General features: G+C 40.9%; 2 protein-coding genes across 7 annotated transcripts in view; one reads left to right on the forward strand and one right to left on the reverse strand.

The window, feature by feature from the left end:
- Positions 1-5,828, forward strand: part of PPEF1 (protein phosphatase with EF-hand domain 1) — a 33,447-nt gene extending 27,619 nt beyond the window's left edge. The window contains exons 14-17 of the mRNA XM_044441413.1: positions 8-114; positions 1,717-1,880; positions 3,192-3,276; positions 4,959-5,828. Of these exons, the coding sequence (XP_044297348.1) occupies positions 8-114; positions 1,717-1,880; positions 3,192-3,276; positions 4,959-5,152 (550 nt within the window). The 3' untranslated portion in view covers positions 5,153-5,828. The remainder of the gene's footprint in view (positions 1-7; positions 115-1,716; positions 1,881-3,191; positions 3,277-4,958) is intronic.
- A 1,602-nt stretch (positions 5,829-7,430) lies between these two features.
- PHKA2 (phosphorylase kinase regulatory subunit alpha 2) overlaps positions 7,431-18,711 on the reverse strand; it is a 58,013-nt gene continuing 46,732 nt past the window's right edge. For all 6 annotated transcript variants that reach the window (XM_044441404.1, XM_044441402.1, XM_044441408.1 and 3 more), the window contains 4 exons: positions 18,479-18,652; positions 17,078-17,131; positions 13,245-13,445; positions 7,431-11,904 (listed from right to left, as the gene is read on the reverse strand). In XM_044441404.1, coding sequence (XP_044297339.1) covers positions 11,731-11,904; positions 13,245-13,445; positions 17,078-17,131; positions 18,479-18,652 — 603 coding nt within the window. In that variant the 3' untranslated portion in view covers positions 7,431-11,730. The remainder of the gene's footprint in view (positions 11,905-13,244; positions 13,446-17,077; positions 17,132-18,478; positions 18,653-18,711) is intronic.

Genomic DNA, 18,711 nt, shown 5'->3' on the forward strand with positions numbered 1-18,711 from the left:
TTTATAGAGTGACTGCAATTGAGCTGTCTGCCTTAAAGTGTTTGCGAGAGAAAGTGTTTGCACATAAATCAGAACTGATTGCGGCTTTTAGACAGTATGATCCAAACTGTACAGGTAATAAAATTTGAAACCAGTTTCTTTAAGTTGCAGTTCTGGTTCTGGAGGCGCTCAGTAAAAACACAGAATTGGTGTGTAGAAGTGGTTAAAATGGTAAATGCAGCACCGGAGATACTTGAAGAATGAATTGAAGATTAAACATTCCATAAATCAGTGTTTCATAATTAAACATTAATTATCCCAACACAAAAGGGTTTTGTAAAGGCTTGAAAAAATGATCAGAAAGTCTGTCTCACCATCACTCCCAAGCAAGTTAGACATTTCAGACATTTCAGTACTGTGTTAGAATAAAACACAAAATAAAAATGAGTGAGGCCTGGTGGTGGCAGGGGAGAAGAGGGAAAGAGAAATCACAGCCTTGAGAGAACAGATGGAAGCGACTCAAGGTGACCTCATAAAGTTGGAATGGATTCAGGATGGTCTCCTTCATACTAACAAGATTGAGTTATGGATTTACATGCCATAAGAAGGGCCAAGGCTCAGTGGTTTGCATGCAGAAAATCTCAAGTTCAATCCCTCGCATAGATATGTAGGGATAGGAGAGGGAACATGTTTGAAACATCTTGCCTGAAACACTGGTAAGCCACTTCAGTTAGTGCCAACAACACTGGGGAGCAGTTGGACTTATGGTCTAACTTCCTTTGTTTTTACAATGCATTCGTAAGATATGTTAGCTAACAGTACTAGCAAAAAGCATGGAAAACAGGTCTGTCAACAGGTTCCAGCAGCAGTCTATCCATGGCTATTGGCTGTACCTGCTGAATGAAACTTCCATGTTTAGGGACAAAATTTCACTAAATCCCTCTTGCTGGAGGTATTCAAACAGTAGGGGCTGGCTAATGCTTTCATGTCTTGCTTTTGGACTTCCTGGGACTGTCTGTTGGTCACTGGTTTCAGAAACAGGATGCTCAGGTCCTGGATCTGAATAAGACTTTTTAATACTTTTCTTAGAAGGATATAGATGTTTAGAAAATGAGCATGTGTTACAGCCCTCCTGGGATTAAACTCTGCAGGGTTGGAAAGCCTTTTTGGGCAAAGGGCAACACACACAAAAGATGTCTCCTGCGAGAATGTGAATGGGTAATAATTCTAGCAAAAATCTTAGTCTTCCAAAGATGACTCATGCTGACTAACTGGCTATGGGAGATTATTCTACATGCTTTTTTCTTTATCTGTAACCTCCCTTTAGGTTCTGCTTCCATGCTGACACCAAGCTTTCTTCAACAAAGCTCTTTCTATCATGGATATTGCAAAACTTTGAAAGCTTTTTGAACCAAGACTGCAGTTACTGGATAAGCTCTCCAAAAACGCCCCTGAAACATTTGTATCTTATTCTTGCACAGTCTGGAAATCACACAGATGGCACTGGAGAAGCACAGAATGCCCATCAGCTGAGGGACTGGTGGCTCATACTGGCAACTTAGTATAATTGCATGGACATGCAGCTTCATCCAGTACCCAGTGAGCTAATAGCATTCTGTGGTGTGCATGAAGGAGGCCCCTTCATTTTAGAGACAACAGTCCAGTAACAATACTCTACCACCTGTTTTTAAATATAACATGCTTTTATTTTGGCTAATAATTTTCAAATTTTGACAGGAAGGATTTCTGTCAGCGAGTGGGCTTCAGCAATCGAGTCTGTTCTACAGCTTGACCTCCCCTGGAGAACTCTGCGTTCCCGGCTGGTTTATCTGGCTCAGGATGGAAGTGTTGAATACCTTTCATCTTTTGACGATTTGGAAATCAAATTACCCATCAAGGAGGTGAGATGGTGTAGAAAGTGGTTGATCTTTAAAACACTGTTGCACAATTTTTATAATATTACTCAATTATATTAGACTCTCTAGAAATAGAAAACATAACCTGCTTATAGGTAAATTTGATGCTTTTCCTGAAATGGCAAAGTGAATTTTGTGTACACCTGAAGCTTTCCCATTTGAGGCTACATAAATTGAATATGCTCCTGAATATTGCTATTTTATAGCCAATTATAAAAAATCTAGTGCATGATAATAATTTGGATTGCAGCAAACTCAGCTCTGTTCTTTTTAGATTTAAAGGCAAAAATCCCATTAGCTCTAGAATAATTCACATTAACTCTATATTTTTAAACAAATTACAAGCTGAGAAGATATACAAAAGCCTTGATGTAGATTTTTGTTTTGCTTTTTCACATTGTCACCTATTACTGTGAAATTTGCAGTGCTTGTTAAGGCAATATTGTATTTTACCATTTTATTGAGGAAACTGAAAGAATAACAGGAAGCACTGAAGATGGTAACATCTTCTTTTGGTGGACAAATGAAAGCTACATACTGAATTTTTAAGAAAAGTTCCCAGTTTTTCCTGTTCAGCCATTTTATTTCCAAGTAGAAGTACAAGACACTCTGTGTTTTGTTGGAATAGGTTAGGTTTTCAGTTCTCTGGAAACTGCCCTTGTTTACTTAAAGATATTTGTAGGTCTCTACTTAGGGTGTAAACCTTCCATTGTAGCTTCGGACTTAAATTTACAATATATAATAAAAATACATAAAAACCAGGAAGATTATAAGATGAACAGATAATAAGACAAAGCCGTGTGTGTGTGTGTGCGCGCGCGCGCATTCCTGTTCCTGGGAGGACCATGTGCCTAGTGAAGATACATTATTTTTGTAAATACAAAGGTTCAGAGCTTCTTTCACTGTACTCCCATGAAACCTCACTTCCATTTATTCCTATTTATAGCAGCTCAAACATACTGATTAAGCAGATAAGGGTTTTTGCTCCTTGATATTGAATCTGGACTCAAGGTCAAATCTTGTATATTGTACATCAGGGATTATGAACTTCCAGGGTTTGTGTGATTATACTGCCTACCCCAAACATTCCAGGTGGGCAGGAGACACAGTTTTGCTTTTAAAAGCAACCCCCTCCCCCCCATTGCTGTGGCTTGGTGGTGGAGATGCACTGAAAAGGCTGGGGCTGCATTTGGCCAGTGTGTAGTAGGGATACAATTAAGTAGGGATACAATTTATGAACTTGTTTGCTCTGCCATAGTTTGGATATGGTATAATTGCTAACAAAACGTTTTTCAGGTGCAGCCATTTTTGGTGGAAACCCTGTGTAGATATAAAACTGATTTGGAGATAATCTTTAATCTGATTGACAGAGATCATTCAGGTATGTTAAAACCCAGTTTTAAAAGCCATGCATCTAAACTAGGGGAGGACGTGTGTTGTGTAAGTTGCACTGCAGGCTGATTTGAGGGGTGGAGTTTAATGGACATTTGCCGCAGCTGCCTGGTTTTTAGCTAATGCTAGAAGAAAGCTACAATGAATCTATGAGTGAGGCAAGGAGTGGCAATTTCCTAACTGAGCAGTACGCCAATGGAACTAATTCCCTAGAGAGGTTGTGGGCTCTCCCGCACTAGAAACATTCAAAATGCAACAGCCACCTGAGAGAGATGGCTTAACTTGGTATCCTGCACTGAGCAGGGGCCTGTTGCCCTTCTGGCCCCTTCCAGCTCTAACATTCTGTGTCTCCGACACTTGAATGCAAGAGACTTCAGCTGGTCTTCAGTTGGCATAGATCTTCCTAACAGAAGGCAGAACTGGTTTACTCTCCATGAGAACATGGAGGTCTTTCCAGTATTTCAGGCCCCATCTGGCTGTGGGGCCTGAAATACTGGAAAGTGCAGGAGTTTTCACCTCTTCTGACCACATGCTCTTTCTGCTTACAGAGAGCCCCAAAAGATATTTTCTTAAGTGTGTCTCTAGCAACTGTGTCATTTACTCCCTTTTACTGCATAGTAGGTGCAGAGGCCCCAATTTGGATTTGAATCTTAGAATGGTGTTGAGGGGAAAGGATCTGCATTGGGCTGCCTGCATCTACTTTACAGTAAAAATGAAAAGATGGAGCTACGAGACACACGTTAAGTAATGTTTGCTTTGGCTCCAGCTCATGTAATGTTAGTTATGCCAACATTATCTCCATTCCCACCTCTCTCTCCTCCCCAGTTTTGGTCCTTAAAGTGATTGGGGTCAGATAGTGATGTGCAGATATAAACATCTGGGGATGCAACAATAACAAAACTTACAATAACAAAACTAGCCCCACTCCGGCCCAGACCCACAGGCATTTAATTATTGTGGCTTGCATGGCAGTGATCCTTGCTTCCATAGCTCATGTCTACATGGATTTCCTTTGGGTGGTGGCCATTTTTGCCTTCTGCAGTGATATTTGAGTGGTAATACCAGCAGAAAGATATTTGCCAGTGGGGTCTTGGGCTGGCAGAGACAGAATCTTGCCATATACGATGATATGCCTGATCAGAGGCCTCCAGGTGACCTGGTTTTCTTTGGGCAGTGACGTGTCCTAAAATGAAGGTTCACGGTATCAGCAGCCTGTGTTGGCATGCAAAGAGTATGTTCTGTACAGATACAGCATGGTTATGGCCTTTGCTATATAGATCCATCTTTTTAGCTGCAAGAATGTTTGAATCTTTGCTAGTGGCGTGGTGATGAATGCTGGAGAGTCGTAACAGTCCCCGTAGCCACATCCCAGAGAGAGTAAAATAATGTTTCTGTTGGTCCATAACATCAGACAGTTCTCCTCTCCAGTGGGATCTGCTCTTTTGTAAAGCCATTGGCTCTTCACTGCCCATTCAAGACCAAGCATGGTTACTTGAAGGGGACGGGGTTTCCTCCTCCTGAAAGTGACTGCCAGTGTCTGTTGCAAGATGCCTCCCTACCCCAAATTCTAGTCCGGAGGCTTCTTGAATTTCTTAAGTTCCATAGCTAGTTCACCGAAGTAAAATATCCATGTACGTGCCACTGGGAGACACAGTTTTCCCTTTTGTTTAGGTCTTATCTCTATTGATGAATTCCGCCAAACATGGAAGCTCTTTAACCTGCACCTGAGAATTGACACGGATGATGAATCCATTGACAACTTGGCTCGTAACATTGATTTCAACAAAGACGGTAGCATTGACTTCAATGAATTTCTGGAAGCTTTTCATGTGGTCCATAAATTTGAGAATAGGCACAGTGACTAAAGAAGCCGGATTCCTGGCAAGGATTTTTTTTCCTGCTGTCACATTTTGATGCTGAATTCCCTAATTAAATGTTTGCTACCTTAACGTCGATTAGAAGGAACAGCATTCCTGGATGACAGAGATGCTGGAGAAGCAGTGCTTTATTGTATGTGAAGACCATGCTATGCCAGAATGTTGACAATGAAAGACATACGGGCTGATGGGATGATAAGGTAAAAAAAAAAAACACCTTACAACTCTTTTCAGCAACTGTAGCAGTGCCAAATTGAGCATCTCAGGGTTTTCTCATTGGACACAATGTTTTCCCTATGCACGTGTCAAAGAAAACAACCATGTTAGACTATCAAATGTAAATAGTGTCTTACTAGTGTGTATCTTCAGTGGAGCACATTAGGCACTCTCTCTTTGTATATATATATATATTTGTGTAAAAGTGTCCCCCTGCACCACCAGTTGTACAGGAATTTTCTCTGCACCAGGATACATCCTTGTGAGTCAAACAGCTTTACTTCTTCTCTTAGAAGCTGCGGTCATTGAGAAACAGCAAACAAATTGTTATTTATTTATGCATTATCTATTTTATTCTGTATACCATTCAATTAGATGAACTCTCACAATGGTTTACCGAATATACTTCAAAATAAATAACAATCTAAAAACAACTTTGCCTGTCATAAAACAACAACATAACAATAAAATTTAACAGGCCATGATAAAACAATAACAAGACAATGCATAATAACATAATAATCATTCCACCTGTACCAAACAGTTTAAAACCAATAAAATCAGTCAACAATTAAAATGGCAAGAAAATGTCTTAACCTGGCACCAGAACATATGTAACGTTAGCACCAGGCGTGTTTCCTGTATTATACAGAATACCTGGGGCAAATTTAGTTAGAGTGCCAGATGAAAGATTGAAAGCCCCAGGTGCATGAGGTATGAAATATGTGCAATTGCGGTCTTCTTTTTTTTGGATAAGGAGATAAAATAGAGCCCTGCTAAATCACACCAAAGGCCTATTTGGAATAGCAATCTGTTCACACTGTGCCCAGCTAGATGCTTGTGGGAAACTCAACAGCGGGATGAGCGTTCGGAGCGCAGCTGCCTGCTTGCATTCCCCAACAACTCCTTTGGGAGTAATACTGCTTCTGCTCTTGGAGGCAAGAGATAGCCATCCTGCCTAGGAGTCATTGATAGCCTTATTTGTCTTGATGGCCTTAATTTGTCTCATCTTCACTTAAAGCCATCCAAACTGATTGCCAGCTTGTGGTAGGAAATTCTATAAATTAAGTTGTGCCGTGTGAAGTACTTCATTTTGTATGTCCTGAAACTTCTACCAGTCAGCTTCATGAGATGATCTCTGGTTCTGGTATGAGGAAAACAAAGTATCTTCCTATTTGTTGTGTGTTACACATAATTCAATATACATCTATCATGTCCTCCCACTTGCCTTTTATCTGAGTTTAAAAGTCCCAAATGTGGCAACATTTTCTCATAGAAGATTTCTTCAATCCCCTTGAGTTCCTCAAGTCAGATTGCTTATCTGTGACTTCCTCCTTCAAATGGTCATCTGTCAATTCACCTATACTAAACAATCAGTTGAGTGAGAGCCCCACCCCTCAAGAATTTGGTAAATAATTGTCCAGTGAAGATCAAAGGCCTCCTCCTGGAAAGTTTTCGCTGCATATGATCTCTGTGTAGATGGTTACAGTGCCATATCCAGGTTTGCTGGCACACTGGGATAGAAGATGAGTTCCACCTTGACTGTGGAAGAGAACTGAGGAAGATGGTGGGAACCCCTCCCAGATATACCAGGGGCAGGAGTGGAGGGGCTTCTGCCAAAATGAGTCTAGCTAGGAGATCTTCCTGACATCAGGCACTTAATTCCTGATTTTTGAAGGTTCTCGTAAAAAAAAACGTGTAAGTAATCCAAACCTGAAGTTTGTCCATCTCTGCTGTAAACATATGCTGACAAGACATAATAGTCCAACATTTATAGATCACTGGTAACTCAAATCAGGAACATCTTAAAGAACAACACTACTAGGAATATGCTTTTTAAATTAATCATGAGAAGCTTGTAACAAAAAAACCCGTAAGCCACAATTAAAACTCTTGCTTGTTACGATGCTGTTTGTTGTTTGTAGAAACAGTAATCCATTCCCAAATGTTTATTCCAACTTTTCAGGTATTTATTTTATTTACAAGACTTACATTCCAATCCATAACCAATAAAATGTGCAGAGGGTGAACAGTAAAAAGTAGTGACAAATACAGTGTAGAATTCAAACCTTTATTTAAAGCAAATGTCAAAAATAATGCTTCACATGTGAATGTTTATGATGTAGATTCAATACTGTGTACAAATTCAGTGCATGCCAGGCTTATTATGACTGTTGCGTGCTAGTGGACAAGGTATCACTAGCTACAAATGTATGTGGCATGCATTTTCTGTTCTTACAACTGGTTCCATATTGTAATCATTTATAGTACCGACATGCTAGCAAAATAGCGTAGTTATAAAGAGTCCATCCACAGGAATATAATAAGGGACAGTTCGTACCAAAGTAAAATTGCTAAAATCTTTACAGGCTTAATATTTCTTTCAGGGGAAGCTAGGAAGTCTACAAGTAATCCCCAAAAATTCAAAAGCAAGTGTGAAGAACAATTGAAGAAGAGTTAGGATGGAGAAGTTTATGTGATAAGACAGTGGAATGTACTCCTCCTGCAGTATCTTAAAGATCACTAATGCCCCGATTTTAAAGTACAGCAATTGGAATACAAAAATTATTTTGGAAATTAGCCCCCTTGTGCAGATACTTCAGTGCAAACCATAGAGCCTAGAAAGTTAATAATATTTGATCTAAACACGAATAAAGGTTGCCTGCAAGCCACAAGTAGTGTTCTGGATCACGTTATGTTTGTTTGGCCTTCCATTTTGTGTATCTGCCTGGGAATAAAGTAATGCACAATCAACATAAATAAACGGTGGACATTTATGTACCACTTGAGCTTTAGTTGCTCTAGCTGGCTACACAATTGAATGTCCATGCATCTTTACCTGTAAATTGAACCCTTTCTCTAACAAGAAATCTAAAGCCAAGAAAAGTGGAAGTGCTTGGAGAAAATGCCATTAAGAGATGACAAGAAGGCAGTTTTCAATGCACAAGGAAACTCCAACTAAGTATTGAATCAATCCTGTAGCTCCAAGTGTTGGATTTTAACTAAGCTGTGCACATAAATGTGCGTGGATTGCTCAAGTTGTAGCAACACTCGTACGCATGCCAACCACACACACGGGGGGGGGGGGCAAGCATTTCTGAAATTGGAAATTAATTGTAAAACCACTTTGTAACATGATAGAGAACGATCTGCTTCATTATTTTTTCATTCCAACCATTCATTCCAAATTTAATCCAATTTAAAAGCTTTTTGAATGTTTCCTAGAATGTAAATAAAATAATGTGAACCTCTGCCAATGCTCCTTGTATCCATTATCACAAAAACATTTGGGGCATAATTCCATGGCTTGTTTGAGAAAGATGAGATGATCGATAGTTCTTGGTATTCAGCGTTTTCTGGAAAGATTTTATTACCAAGCCGGTTTTCTTTTTCCAGTCATGTCTGGCATGTCATAGTAGCGTAGGCAGTTCATTCCTAGCAACCACAGCCATTTTGCCTGACAGAGTGAACCAACACATTTTGATTGGCTCCATTTTCATTCTAATAGCTTCTGTTTCCAAGATGCTTAATGTGCCTGCATGTCTTTTAGTTATGTTCCATGAACAAGTCATTCAGTGTGAAATACTTCCATTTATTTTTCAGTCTGTGCAGGAGGCTGGCAATCTGAGATAGCAGTTGCCCAAACTAGACTAAAAAAACAATTTAATAACAGTGGAATACCTGAGGTAGCAGCATTTTAAAATAAACTTTGTTATGGATAGATCCCTGCTATCCGGAAAGTGGAAGACTTGACTGCTTCAAATACTTTGAAGAGTCATGTATTCATTTTGGATATCTGAGATGTTGGAAAATTAAGTTCCTTGGCCTCTAGCCATATTTTTTGCTTTGCAAGTTAACACTGTACAATGTATTTCCTCGTGCAGAGGAAAGAAGTGGTGCTTTGTGTTTGTGTCTCACTTTATGCATACAAATGCTGGAGATGATTTAGGAAATCTTTGCCTTGTAACACGTCGGCCTTCTCAGGATGGTTGCCTTTGTAGGCGGCAGGGGACAGAGAGACCTCTTTTGGACTAGCTTGCCCATTCCATGACATCCCTGATGCTTTCTCCCTTGCTTCTCCATACAAATGAAGAGCTTGGTAGGAGTGGCTCCTACACTTGCTGGCCAAGTCAAATGCAGCCCTTCCTTGTTCATGTTCCACTTAGGACATAAGTACCACAGGAGGCAGCTTGCTTGGGACTTGCAAGACTGGCTCCTGGAAGGCCCACCCAAGTGTGAGGAATCAGAACAAAGGTTAGGAGGCAAGGAATGGGGATGTGCCCAGTCCTTCGGGGGCTGGTCTGGGTAAGCCTGTGGCTGATGCCTGCCTCCCAAGCAACATTTGGGAGCACGATAAAGGCAGAGAAGCACACAACTCAGCGGGAGAAAAATGACACTTGGGTATGCTTTGTTCATGACACTTACTTGGTGAAAAGTTCAAGTGAATAACAAAAACTGGAAAGGTAAGGCTTGGCAGTGTAATTTTATATAAACTGTGTTGATTACTTGAAATTATTATTACATTCCTATGCTGCCCTATAGCCCATAGGGCTCTCTGAGAAATCAAACTCTAGGATGCTGAAATCCTTTCCAAAGACCTTTTGATTACTGGGCATGCAGGATCTGTTTGTTTGGTCCATTTTATTTCCAGATTATCGCATCATAACATCAGATGCAGTTTTATATATGAACTATAAGCTATAGGTGAAAAGTTGCATGTGAAAAGCTGTGTCTCGCCACTTTGATCCTCAGCATATTTGTTCTGAAGTGTGCGGATTTGAACTCAAGGTAATAATTTACTCAAGGAAGTCCTATCTAAAGGCAGTAGCATCAACTTCTGCACAAAACCAGAAAATACTTCAATGTGAATTTCAGAATTGCTTACTATCTCCCTTCAAGTGGTATTTCCACTGAATGCTCTGAGTTATGGCTTAAAGCGCAAGTGGTGACTTTATTCAGGAACTGCTGTTGAAACAAAATCAGAACAGTTATTTTAACATGCTCCTGTGGGTACATTAGCCAGGAGCACTATTCTGAAAAGTCACTTCAGATTAGGAACAATGAGATGGGGTTAATGTCCTGTGCACTTACAGGAGCAGAAGACTAAGTGAAAACTAGCAAGAAGACATGCAACTACAAACTCCTGTTCCACTTTGTTAGGTTCTGATAACCAATATTCTAGCTTTCAACAGACACAGAATTTGTACAATAGGCTGGTGAACCTTCAGTTTCCCATTCTACTTTCCAAAATGGTACAACTCTAGAACTGTATGATATGCTCCTATGTGAATGTTTGAACCAATTCTAATATATAAGAAAAAGTGCTCAATCTGTTTAAAGTCTTTCCTGAAGAGATCTGAAAACCCAATTTTGGGACTATTTTTCACACATCTCTATTGATACAGTGTAGACATCATCATGAAAAAAGCATGTCTTTAGTTTTCACCAAGTGCATAATACGTATTACAGCTTGCTTTAATTTTGCACTGATTTTGGTCTGCTTTAAGTTCTGCCTCTACTGTATGTTCTGACCCTTTATATAAGAGCCAGGCAGAACTCTGAGTTAAAAGAGGCAAAGAAGGTAGTTGAGTTGGAACGTTTATGACCCTCATTAATTCATCTCAGTGGTTCTAAATAAACCAAGCAGTTGACTGCTTTACTGGAGTGGAGTAACATGTACACCCATCACTTTGGCCACACCTTTCCAGCAGATATACCCTATGTGTGTATATAGTGAAAAAAATAATAATGGCATAGATATGGTGAGCTGTTCCACTCAAGTTCACGGTGACAGATGTCCTTCTGCGTAGGGATTTCCTATCTAGATGGACTCCTTTTCACTGTGTGCCATTTGAATTTTACTGCTTCAGAATTTCAAATGAAATTATCATTTTAATCTTGTTCCCAAGAAGGAATCTTCTTAATGAAAGGTTTCTGATTTAAAATGTAGTAGCTCAAGCTGGCTTTACCAAAGTTTCTCTTCTACTGACATAAGAGGATAATTATATACTGTATATTAAAAAAGTTATGTTCTCACCCAAAAACAACTACTAGGCTTACTTTAAAATAATGGTCTGAAACCCAAACAGGATATATAGCTTGCTTGCACTAGAGAGTTGTATTGTAAAATTTCCCAAAGTGTTGTCTGCTCTCTCTTTGTTTTGCACTAATTAAAGAATGGTTAATCTCATGAATGTGGCTCTGAGCACATCCAGTAGGAGCACTGTGCACAGTAATGCCTTGAGGGCGGCCAACAATGAAATGATGTTGAGGTAGCGTGAGGGGTGACACAGAGAAGGTGAGGGAAGGGAGGCAGATTGTGTTTAATGGATTTATGTACTTTAGAGAGTTTATTGCATGAGGCAGCCTGTGCTTGGAAGAAATTCCTGCAAGTAACTCGCTACCGCTTTTGTTAGATAAGTCATCGTTCCATAAGCACCACTTGGGGCACTGTCATAGAAAAAATAGCAAATACCCGTGCCCAAGTCTTGTTCCAGGAAGCCATCAGTTGCTCCAAGGGATTTCTGGGAGAAAAATGGGAAGGGAGGGGGTCAGTTAGGAGAGGATGATTTCAGAATTATACGGTAGTACAAGGACAGTATGAACAAACAACCCAAAGCACTGCTTCACAAAATCTGCACCCAGACTCTGCTGGTACTCAGTCTGGAAACAGGTGCTACACATTAGAAAAACCTCCCTTCTGGCTCAACAGAGGATTAGCATCACTGCAATTGTGAGGCAGGTTGCTTGACTGCAACCGATGTACCAGGGTCCCCACACTTACATTCAAGAGATAGTGGTGGAGGCAGAGTGTTTTTCATTCTGCAACACACAAGCTCCCAAACACTGACTAGACAGCAGCCCAAAGCAGGGGCAACTGACTTCAGCTCAACGGCTGTCTAGTCAAACAGCCACTTGCTTACCCAGGTTGATACTTTGCACACATTTTTCATTTGAATTGATCCTCTCTCTCTGCTGAGGAGCACATTCTTGCTTGCTTTTCTACTTGACTTGCCTTGGCTCACCCCTGTGGGCTGCTCTGCTTTGGACTACCACTTGCCTTCCTTGGCCTTGTCTTTGATCGTGCCTTCAGGTGTTCACTACCTCTTGGAACTGGTGCAGCATTCTGTCCCACAGGCCTGGGTGCTGATACAAGGCAGTGCACAGTTCCATCAGCCAGTTCTGGCATGGATGCAGTAGCCAGAATGTGCACAATATAAGTGGTAGTGGGCAATTGATGCAGAAGATTCTGACTCATTTTCAAAGCAGTAGGTAAGTGCCATTGTGGCAGACGCCTGCCCGTAGAGGCATACAGTGAGAACAGGAAATAGGTACTTCATGGACTATTCAACACTGTAGGTCCTTCTTGCCTGTTTCTCTGTCCATGCATGCTCTGGGAAGTCTCGACCTAGTCATACCTAGCAAAATAGGCCAGTGTGCACTCAGAAATCAGGATGGTTTTGCCCAAGTGCTGCTACTGACTGAAGCGACTTAGTGTTCATGGAGACAACTACAGAGTCCGGAGGAAGAGTCAACATTATAGGTTGGCACTGCCAGGTATCTGCCAAGAACATCACTCTAGCAGGGGGCTTTCTGCCCAAGACCCTCAACTCTCCTCCTGTCTGCTATTGTTCAAGTGAGCAAGCAGGGACAGGAAAGGAACAGTAGCCCCTGCTCATTTGCCCTCTCCCTCTGAGAGGGAGTGTGGATTGGGCCCAAAAGGATGGGAGGACGAAATGTGAAGCAGTATGGCTACTTGGGGGGAAGGTGTATGTCCCTTGATGTTATCTTGCCCAAGGGCCCTCCAAACCCAACACTGCCAGGTGGCTCACTTAGGCAACAGAAGACACTTCAACATGCCTACCTGTTCCTGAAGGAAGAGGTCATTTGCAATGTGCACTATCCGATCCACATGAATGATGCCCCCAATGCTGTTCACCTCGATTTCTGACAGCAGTGTAAGTACCAGCATAGCTTCTACCAGCAGCTGTCTGTATTCAGGCTGGGGAACGTGGTTCAGCACTGACTCTACGTGGACAGCAAACTTGATTTCACAAGCAGTCATCTGCAAGAGTATAGTGTGGTTAGTGCAGCAAGGGGAAACAATATGGATAAGCATGGGATCATCCAAACTGAGCGTATCAACCCTTTACATGCATGAAGGCAGTGAAACCTCTGACACTAGATCAAATGGACAGCTACATTTTTAAATGGACAGCTACAATGCTGAAAATGTGACTATCACCAGCATAATTTAATTATCAATTATTGATAACAATTTGTTATATCCCATCTTTCCCCCAAGAGGCTCTAGATATTGGACATGATTTGCTGCCTCTCTCCATGTTATCTCTGAAATGGCCCTTTGAGGTAGGTTCGGCTAAGTCTGGCCTAAGCCCACCCAAGCAAATTGCATTTAAGGGTGGGGACTAGAACCTGGGTCTTCTGAGTCCCAGGCCAATGCTCTAGCCAATACATCACACTGCAGAGGTTGCTTATTTTCCAGACAGAACAGTTCAATTACTTTCAGATTCACCAGTTTCTTCTAGAATTGTATACATTCTTGATTGTGTCCTAGTGTCCAAGCATGCCAGCAGGTTTCCCACAGATCCCCAAAACCACACTCCAAATGCAGAAAGCAATTTAAGATACCTCCAGAGTTCTGTCTATGGATCTTTTCCAGCTGTTAGCATCCATACACACTTGCAGTCCTGAACCTTTAGCTGCCTCCCATGTTATGCTTGCAGTGTTTGACTAATTGCAACACAGATCTTTCCTGAACTCCAAGTCTTACATGAGAGGCAGGTGTAGGCAACACTGTGGTGTTGGGGCAGCAACATGCCCCTGGATACCTTTCTTGGTGTCCACCAATGTGGCTTCCCTCTTTTTGGAAAAAAATGTTTTCTTAGCAGTTGGAACTGCAACAGAAATAAGTTTCTGTGGTGCTGAAAACTGGACTCAAAGGAGCTCCTTAGCATGTTGGCACTCAGGGCCCACCTCTGCCTTTACCCAGTTTTTTTTTGGGGGGGGGGCATGGATGCCGTTTTGTTGTGGCACCATGGACAGTTCCTCAAATTGCCAAATACACCTACAATTCCAAAAAATGGTCTACCCTTGTAGAAAGGGAAGGCTTCCACTCTGGCAGCTTTATAGACCGCTGGTATAATATAAAAAACAGGGGGAAGTATATGAGGCAATCAGGGTGTGGAATTTCAGTAGAGTATTATGAATACTTATGAAGAGGTCTACATTTAGTTCGTGGGCCTTACGTTTACAGAGAGAGTCAGAGGAACACTCGAAGCAAAGCTTCCCAGAGTTGTCCTTGAAGACAATTAGATGACCGCTTGTTGCAAAGATGTGGGAGATTCTTTGTTCCCAAAGGACTCTCGTGAAGGAAAGGCAAGCAACCTAATCTGTGCTGGCAAAATTGCTCAGATGTCACATGGTGTCATTTAGTCTCAGGAGATCTCGGGCTTATTAAATTTGATTCCTATTATGCAATGAAATTGGATATCGCTGAGTTCTGACAGGCCAGTTAAAAAGATTCTAGTTCTTCTAAACTTCTCTAATCATGAAAATAATATATCATCTCCACACAAATTACATTATAAAAAGACAGAACAGACGCCAGAGCGCATGTTTTCTCTTGGCTGGTACCCTGAAGAAGAAAGGAGATATAACCTATTTTGAACATTGTGTGGTGGTTGGAGAGCCACAGGCTGGAATTTATAATTTATTTATGCTGAATAAATGATACTGAAAGATAAATTGGTACCCAAGAATTGGCAGGCCTCAGAGAGCTGCCGTTTCTGAGAAGACTGATTTGCACCCTGGTGGGGAGCTGAGCATCCTCGGAATAGGCCTCCCCTCCCAACAACTATTCTTTGATTAGGGGGAGAGTTCATGACTGCCCAGTTCTTCCCATAATTAGTAGGGTGGAAACTGGCTCAGGTAGGAATCCTGGCTTTTGCATTTTCAGCAGATGCAAAAAGTATTGTAGACAGATCTCCTTACTGTATACTTTTAATTCCATCTTGTATCTCTTCTCACCAGTGGGAGATCTCAGATGTGAGCATACCAGAACTCTGATCTCTGCTTACTGGGCTGGCTGCTCTGAGATTCCTGGAAGATACTTTCCTTGGTGTCTCCACCCTGAATGCAAGAGGGGGACGCGAATCCCCAAAATAACAACTGCCCTAACCACTGGAGAATGCTTTTTGCTGCCTCGTTTCCACTAACACCCCCTCACTGTTGCTGCTAAATGGCCACCTGGTTCTAAGGCTCTAGAAGACAACAACTGCATTTCCATTTTTTCAAGTGACAAAAGCTGAAAAAATAAATCTTGCCTCTAAAATTAGAATGCCCCATTAAGCTGTAATTATGAACACTTGGCAAAGGCAGAGCTGTTAACTCACCCAGTGCCTATTGCTAATAATAGCCCCCCCCCCCCCCGACCCAATTCATTCTACTCAAGAAATAGCATACAAATGGAATCAATGGCACAGGACTATTTGATAGCATGCCATAAAAACGGAACCATTGCCCGTAACACAGCCCAGGGTTTAAATATAACACACAGCTGCATGTCAGAAAGCCTGTAACTACTGTGTGGAAAGGGCACTTTTCTTACCACATTATAAATTAAATGAAGATTTGAAAGATAAACATTTGCCACAGTGATCCTTCATAATGTCTTCTGAATTCAAACCATTGGTTATATTATAGATGGTAGATAAAAAACTTCAGAAGCCAAAGTAGGCAATGCAAGGTTTTAAATCAGTGGGTAATTGTTAGTGAACCAGAACACAAGCGTTTTCAGCTTGCAAGGTAAACAAAAATGCCATACAGCTTGCAAGGATCTGCAATTACCGAGCATGTCAACAACATATACTGGGACACTGCTTGTAAGCTAAATCTGCAAACCTATGCATACTTATGTGGAAGTAAGAATTTTTAAGTGAATGTGCATATGGTTGGATTGTAAGGTTTCATAATCTTTTATTCAGAGCCTCTTATTATTGCCAACCTAATGAAGAGTGTTATGAATTCCAAAAGCATAAATTTTACTTCAGATGCTAAAATTAGACCAAATAAAATGGAACTATCTTATTTATTTTGCCTGCAGTCCATTCCCCCGCTAAACTTAGTAAAGAAAATTCATGTTGAGTGAAACTAGATTACATAGATGTTTCCCTGTATTTCTTTTCAGTGTATCTCTTTCTCATTCTCTGCCACCTAGACAGCAACATTTCCAATGGTTAATATCTGAAAAGAGTTGAACCATGCCTGGACCTACAATGTATGGTCTGCTGTGTCAATCCTAAATACATGAAGAAATACGGAACATTAAATGCATTATGGAGGATGAGGCTATTAATGGCTACCAGTCACTCTGAATACCAGTTACTGGAAAGATACTATTGTACTCATATCCTACTTGTGGGCTTCCTAGAGACAACTGGTTCTTGACTCTGAACAAAATGCTGAACCGCAGAGACCTTTTGTCAGATCTAGCATGACTTTTCCTATAACAGAGGAATGAAGTGCTTACAGACAGGATTCCAGAAACAGAACTCCTGGACAGATCACTAGCTCTGAGGCTGCATATTTAAGATTTAACCCAGCTACATATTAAGGAATTAATTCTCTGTACATCAAGGCCATATAGTAAAACTAAGCCGTTTCTTCCAATCTTACCTCTCTAGTCGTTGAAGATGGAAGGACATAGCCATCAATGGAAAGCCCATGACACTGTAACGTGAAGGTTATAATATTAAAAATACAATAAATCAACTAATTAAGTGAATGAAACTTTAAGGAAATGAAGGATGAGTTGGATGGTTGGTTTAAATTCTTTCTGGAAATGTTTTATTAACAATGGCAGGTTTAAAAGAAAAAGTGCAAAAGTATTCAAGCACATCTGCTGAAGAAAATGTTTACATGCTAGAAGAAAATTAAGTGATGTAATAGATTGGTCATGCAATTCCCCAGAACACATCAATTAGGAATATAGAAACGTTTATGTAAGATACAGAGAAAAATAACTGGCAAATTAGTTATGAATCTGAAAAAATATAGAAGAATGTGATCAAAAAGTAGCAGGTCAGAAGCATTTGCATGAATTAAAAAATGTGACCATTGTTCTTCTTCCAAGGCAGTGACTTATCTATACATATTGAATTCTCTGGATGAAGCGTTTTGTACGTCAGAGAAAGCCAGCCCCTCAAAAACACAATTTATCTACTTCTTGACATCCCTACCAAGTTTTCATCAAACACTGGTTTAAAAAATGGACTTTTTGTAAAGAGTCAGGAGTGTATCTAATGCCAGGGCATCTAGAGAGCAAAACTACCCAAAGAAACTACCAAACCTACTATCCTGCTATTTACAGAGCAATTCTAAGCAGAATGCAAATGAGTAAATATAGCTAATTCTATTAAATATACAAGGTAATTGGTATAAAATTCAGCTTGAACAATTTGCCAGGCACAGAATGAGTGTCATTTCATTTGGTGGATCATATTTTCATTCCTAGGGAAAAAGTTTGCTTTCCAGAAATGGGGCCAAATGCACAGCAAAAACACAGTATATGAAGCGTCCATCAGTCTTCCACAATGCTACATTCCCATGGGTCTTCAACCATGATGAACTCTGAATTGCCATGTGCTGTTTCAGGGCCCTGTCTCCTTAAATGCTTCCAAAATTATTTATTTGCAAACAGCATCTGTAGAACAGAAAATCCAGTAGTATGCACATTTGTACAGCAGTAAGTTCCACAAGATGCTCTTTTGGGAATGGTGGGAACTGTGGGACTTATTTATGCCAATGCGTAGTGCTGCACCCATGCCAGTTTAGACTGAAAAAAGGCCTACAGTTCCCAGAGTGCCCAGACCACCATCCTGGGAGCTGTAGTCCTTTCCTTCCTCTCTAGACATGAATAGGACCTTTAGTGGAATATCCGTGGTAACTAAAAAGCAGCAGCTGTGGGAAAATGCAGTAGGGTTGCAAGCACCATCCAGAAAAATTCATGTTTGGTGCATTGCTTAGAAGCATCCATAGTACACTTGAAGAGCCAGCTCCATCTGTCTTCCAATTTACCTTCTGAAGGATCTTCCACACTTTTGGATAAAAACCCACTGGGACTCGGTTAATGGCACCATCGAGACGCCTCCTGCGAAGCCACTGCCCTTGTCGATCACCCCAGCTGATCCCATGTCCAACAGAGCCTGTGAGGGATGATGTACTGGTAGGAGAAGATGGGCTGCTACATCTCTGTAGAAAAGAGAAATTGCATGCAAAAGCTCAGCAATGTTAACCTCTATTCTGTTTCT

This window comes from Varanus komodoensis, unplaced genomic scaffold (assembly GCF_004798865.1).
Source record: "Varanus komodoensis strain SLA01 unplaced genomic scaffold, ASM479886v1 scaffold4, whole genome shotgun sequence".
In the NCBI taxonomy this organism is placed as follows: domain Eukaryota; kingdom Metazoa; phylum Chordata; class Lepidosauria; order Squamata; family Varanidae; genus Varanus; species Varanus komodoensis.